The 6324-nt window shown below is 39.1% G+C and overlaps 1 protein-coding gene across 1 annotated transcript; it reads right to left on the bottom strand.

The window, feature by feature from the left end:
* Window positions 1-181: 181 nt before the first annotated feature.
* On the bottom strand, window positions 182-6116 carry ABCA3_1 (ATP-binding cassette sub- A member 3). Its single transcript, XM_051208201.1, has one exon. It carries the CDS (start codon window positions 4720-4722, stop codon window positions 4378-4380), a length of 345 nt encoding a protein of 114 aa, XP_051066504.1. The 5' UTR covers window positions 4723-6116; the 3' UTR covers window positions 182-4377.
* Window positions 6117-6324: the final 208 nt, after the last annotated feature.

The raw sequence follows: 6324 nt of genomic DNA, 5'->3' as shown, positions 1-6324 counted from the left end.
TTTCAATTTTTCAATTCTTTTTGTTAGAGAGATAAATATATTATACATATAGAACTATTTCTTCCTGTATACAATTATTCCCCAACATATATATTTTCTATTTACATATATATATATATATATATATATATATATATATATATATATATATATATATATATATATATATATATATATATATATTCAGTGATAAAATCAGGGTTATTTCCTTTGTCAATCTTGTTCCTCTCCTACCACTTCTTTTGTTTTGTCTCATGTATTTTTTCACATGTTTTAGTGTGACTTTCCTTCGCTAAGATCATGTCAATAAAACTGGTTTAAAAGAATCAAGATTGAATGACAAATTACATAAATGTATTTCTGTTTTCCCTAAGTCTTCTCCTTGTTCTTTCTTTTTTTTTGTTGTTACTATTGTCTTCTGCCTTTTCTTATTTTTAAAGAATTATTTTGTAGTAAAAATGACATTTGGAATAAGAGTGAACGATATTCTGTTTGATCTAACCTTATGCCTTTTTGTTGAGTTCTATAATAGTTTGGTGGACTTGATAAGAGTAATATGTGTATATGAAAAGACATGGTGATATTTTCTCAGCTTTAAATGTATATAAACGTGAATTGTAAGTATAATGAGCAGAACAGGCATTATTTTGTATAACATTCACTTGCGTGAGTTATTAGTTGATATACTATGGAGTAATATTCAGATGGTAACTTTGTTTAGAAGTAATATGAGCGCACTTTTTTGCGATAACTAGGTATAGCTTACAAAGAAATGTTCATTGAAGAAGTTGAAATATCCCTCAAGTGGTATAAAATGTTATCTGTTAATTCTTCAGTACGGAACATAAGCTGTGGAATGATAAGTAAAAACCACATAAATCGGAGGAATATTATATCGAATTAATTATTATAATAATATCGTATATTATTATGATACCGTACAGATGGGGACTGCAATGTTATTTTTTTAGATTCATTCTCTACATTACATGTTTTACAAACTAGTCTCAACAGACGGCTTCTAATATACCATCAGAAGTTTCTCACTCAAACTGATTATTTATAAATAGTTTTTTCCTGAATCTTTTAGATATTCTGTGAAGAGCGTTTCGATGTTTTTCTCAATTAGTGTCTTTGTTATATGAATGAAAATTTCAGAAAAGTTGGCTCATCTATGCAGTCTAATCAACAAAGTTTACATTAGCTTGAGCATAGAGGCTTCAACATACACAAGTGAAGAAGAAAGATCCTCAAACACAACACAAAGAACACCAACCCAATCACACTTGATGGAGAAGCTTTGGAGGAGATGGGATCTTCCACGTACCTGGGAAGCATCATCAATGAAAAAGGAGAATCCGATTCAGACGTAAAGGCAAGGATGGGAAAAGCAAAGACCGCATTCCCACAGTTGAAGAACATATGGAACTCAAAACAACTATCTGTAAGCCAACATCGGATTGAGAATTTTCAATACGAATATCAAAACAGTTCTACTGTACGGAGCTGAAACTTGGAGAACTACAACCATCATCAAAAAGGTACAAATATTTACAAACAATTGTCTACGTGAGGTAATCGATGTCCGTTGACCGGACGCTATCAACAACAGTCTACTGTTGGAGAGAACAAACCAGCTTCGAGCTGAAGAGGAAATTAGTAAAAGATGGAAGTAGATAAGACATACATTGAGGAAATCATCGAACTGCATCACGAGGCAAACGCTAACTTGGAATCTTGAAGGGAAACGGAAAAGAGGAAGACCAAGGAACACATTGTGCCGGGAATTGAAAGCAGTCATGAAAAGTATGAATAGCAACCGGAAAGGATTGATCTGGACGGAGTTTGATGGAGAATACTTGTGGGCGGCCAATGACCCTCCATAAGTGGTAACAGGCGCAAGTAAGCTTATTGTGAATAGTATGAAACAAGCTTAACCTTCCTAAAATGACAACATGTGGAGTTGTAATAACTAGTGGAATGCATAATATTTCAATACTGAGTAAGTTCTCTAAAGTGTATGGGAATTTTAGAACAAACCTGTCTTGTTGCAATATATCAGGATATGGATTTAAGCTTTATGGTACTTTGGTCGTTTAACAAACCATATGCATGATCATCGATCCGCTTCATCTTACTATTCTCAAAAGCTCTGTCATATTCCGTACGTCATTCAAATATATTTAAAAACACCAGTCAGCGTACATCGATTATTTTTCTTACATAACTCACAATCACAATAAAATAATCTGATTAGCATAGATCTGTTGTATTGCTTATGTATTTTATATCTGATACCCGTTTGATTGAGTTTTTTTCATGTTTTCGAATACAATTGGTTTGCTATGGTATGTCTAAATTAAAAGCTAAAAGTTTAATTAGCTTTAAAGTAAAGATTAATTCACTTGTAGAATTTATTTTAGATTTTTATGTCGAATTGCGTACAATGAATATAAATGTATGTTTAGATAAGTTGTGCGCAGGAAGCTTAGATAATCAACTAATTCTCTCGATTATTTGAGAAATGATAAACGCTTTAAAAGAGTTAAATAATTTCTCATTGTTGTTATTCAGGAATGTAATTGATCAGCCATAAGTGCATACTTAGCAAATTACCTCCGTTTGTTTACATGTTTCTTGATCGACGATGATCTGAAATACAATTCGTTGCAATTAATTCCCTACACTAGCTAGTAATAACAGACTATGATGAGCATGAATTCAGTGCTTAAGTTTACCATTTAGGATTCCATCATTTTTCTAGTTTCATCTGAAGTGGGTATATATATAACATTCAAGTTACTTAGATAATGTCAATTTATTTAGTTGAACACATAAATATTAGTACAAGAGAGCGCCAATATATATGCGCCACACAAAACAATGAGAATTCGAAGCGAAAAAAAGGTAAGGAGCGAAAAAAAGAACAATAAGGAAGAGATTGGTGTAAGGTACTGTAGTAATAATGAGTGAACGGAAATGTACAATCACAAGAAATCTTTCAGTTAAGTAAGATACAACCACTTTTATGAAGAAAGTAAAAGAAGGTTACAACAGGATCGCCACTGGCTTCTATCCTGAGCCATATCTGATAACGTCTCTAGCCACTGTGTAGCACCATCTCTCGGACCCCAACCAGGGAGTCGTGAAGGACCAATAGAAGCTAATCCTGTACAGCTTTCTTTTTACCACGACACCATGTCATACACTGACCACCTCTCCGCCTCTTCTAACCAGTCTCAGCGTCGGCAAATAATGCACGACGTGGAATTCTCTGGGACGACATTCGTAGAACATGTCCAAGCCACCGAAGTCGGTGTTTCAAGATGATGACATCGATTGCAATATCATCTCTGTGCCCGAACTCAAGATGCCGAACCTCTGCATTACTAACATGGTGTTGCCACTGGATGTCGGCAATCCTTCAGAGACGACGATGATCAAACACAGAGTCGCCTAACATCCTCAACTCGGAGAGGCCAGGTTTCACAAGCATGGAGCAAAAGTGCTCTCACCGACGCGTTGTAGATCCGATCTTTTACAGCCAGACTAACATCACGAAGGCGTCAAAGATGGCCCAGATTGGCATAAGCCGCTCTGGCTTTCATTATACGTCCATTGATCTCATCACTCACGCCACCACCAGCACTTATGCAGCTACCTAGATACACGAACTTCTTGACTATTTCTATCTGCTCACTACCCAGGGTGAGTGTAGGATCAGGGTCCTGCCAGTCTTGTAGAAGTACTTTGCACTTCGAAGGTGCAAAGCACATGCCGTACCTACGGACATTGATTACCAACTGATTAAGTGCGGATTGTATGGCTTGGGCATTATCGCACAGTAAGACAATATCATCCGCATACTCAAGGTCGAGTAGTCTTTCTCCAGGCAACGGATTCACACAGCCATTACTTACATCCATCAGAGCTGTTTCCAGGTCATCGATAGCAAAGTTGAAGTGGAATGGTGAGATTGGGCAACTCTACCTAACCTCACTGTGTGAACGGAACAATGGAGAGAGGAGGTTGTATGTCCTCACTCTGTCGGAGGTGTTTGTATATAGGGCTTTTAAGATGTCAATAGACTTCTCAGACACACCCTTCTGCAATAGACACTCCCAGAGAACAGTCCTGTCCAACGAATCGAAGGCAGCCCTGATGTCAAGATACACTACGATTGTTGGCCTTTGATAAGTATGACAGTGTTCTAACGTTTGGTGGAGGGTGAAGATATGATCAATACATCCTCGACCAGAACGAAAACCAGCCTGCTCTTCGCGAGTCAATCTTTCTCGGGTTTTGAACGATCTATGAAGTATGACGGAAGCCAATAATTTGGACGCAATCGAAAGTGGACTTATTCCTCGACAGTTGTTACAGAGACTGCGTGAACCCTTTTAAAGTTAGGGACTGATTGCACGATGTTGAAACACTCTCTAACTCCCAAAACTTTGTAAACAACGCAGTCAGTTCCTTAACCAGAAGGTCACCATCATCTTTAAGAAATGTCGGAGGTAGGTCATCTGGGCCCGGTGATTTGTAGCGCTCCAAGAGTTGGAGTTCTTTGTGGACTTCCGCCTCATTCGATGGATTAGTCGACACAGGCCTTGGAGGGCAGGACAGTCTGGTCGATGTTGCCGGAGCAGCAGACCAGTTGAACTGCCCTTCGAAGAACTCTGCCCATCGTCCGAGACATCGATGGGTGTTAGTGATTGGCATCCCATCATCCTCACAGATTGTTTCGCTCACACCAGACTTCTTGCTGCCAGTGGCTCGGATAAGAGCTTCCGGTAGTCACCAGATGTAGCTGCTGCTTCCAACTCATTAGCACACCTCGACCACCAAGCTTTTCGGTCCTTACGCAAACTTTGCCCAATTTCGTTACGTAACAGTCATCGTTTGTGGAAAAACTCACGGTCCACCGAGTAGACCAACGGGCTTCAATAAGTTGTAAGGAGCGTGAAGAAACCCAGTGCTTATAAAGTGGACGTTTCGTGAAGCCGCAAGCGACTTTACTCGCCATTTTCATGGCGTCATCCAAATGCAACCAGTGCTGATCTATACTTTTCGGTGGGATGGTAGCTAGCCTTGAACCTATCTCGATTTGATATTTAGTTGCAGCAGAAGCTGCAACCAATTTACTGACATCGATCTGTTTAGATCGATGAATTTGTTAGCCACTGGAAAGTAAGGTAAGATTAGCGCAAACAAGTGCATGATGAGAGTCCAGATTTGTACTTCAAAAGAAACGGTAGTCTTGTACACAACCACGCCAGCGGTAGCTGATCGCGATGTGATCAATCTGAGTCCAGGCTTGATATGCAGAGGGAGGACGCCAGGTGGCACATCAGCGATGACTGTGCCGGTAGTTAGTGCTAGCCAGAAACAGGTTGTGGTCTGTGCACAGTTGCAGTAGACGGTCTCCGTTATCTGACTTGCGGTCAACAATTCCCCATCAGTCACCTAAACGACTCTCTTCTGTGCCTAGACGCCCGACCTGAGCATTCAAGTCTCCAGCTAGTACTACCATATCTGTCGAACGCACTTTCTGTAAAAGAACTGTTAACTGATGGTAGAATTCATCGTTGATTGCGTCCGGGCTGCAATCTGTCGGAGCATAGGCGGAGATGACGATAGACCATTGTTTCTCACACTGATTTCTTCTTACTTTGATAGGACTTTGTAATTTGACAGCACATAACCGACTGTTGATGGGGATCCAATCGACTAGTGCTGCCTCAGTTGTAGCGCTTAGTGCGACACCAACGCCAACGAGACCAGACGAAGATGCCACAGCGTCCCTGGATAAACGCACGTAAAACAAGCTTTTGAAGCGACAGATGGAGATCGAATTTGTAGTACTTCACCAGAGTCTTGAATACGGGTCTCGGATAGACAACAGACGTCGATATTAAAACTTTTTAAAGACATAGCCGACCTTATCTGTTGTCCGATCTGCATTAGTGTGCGAACGTTGAAGGCAGCCAATTTGAATGGTATATGTGGTTTCAGAAAAACTGATTTAGTACTCATATTCGGTGGTAACATACAATTTTCAACCGGACAGTGACTCAAGGACGTTTAGATAGAGTCGAATTTCCACCAAAGACGAGTCGCTGTATAAGTATAAAAGAGGGTGAATAATGTGGTAAATAATCGTGATAACAATAATAATAATAATAATAATAATAATAATAATAATAATAATAATAATAATAATTTGAATCATTTGATTGTTAGTTGAAGCAAGTAAAGTAGTTTCCATAATTATAGGCAGTTCATCATATTTGTGTGTGGGCTGTGATACTACCCGGTTGCCCA

Source organism: Schistosoma haematobium, chromosome 4 (genome assembly GCF_000699445.3).
Source record: "Schistosoma haematobium chromosome 4, whole genome shotgun sequence".
NCBI classification, from domain to species: domain Eukaryota; kingdom Metazoa; phylum Platyhelminthes; class Trematoda; order Strigeidida; family Schistosomatidae; genus Schistosoma; species Schistosoma haematobium.
Note: the sequence above shows the minus strand (reverse complement) of the source record. Positions and strands in the feature narration are given on the sequence as shown.

Coding starts and splice junctions, on each gene's coding strand:
- ABCA3_1 (XM_051208201.1), bottom strand. CDS start 4,722: ATGCCAATCACTAACACCCATCGATGTCTCGGACGATGGGCAGAGTTC.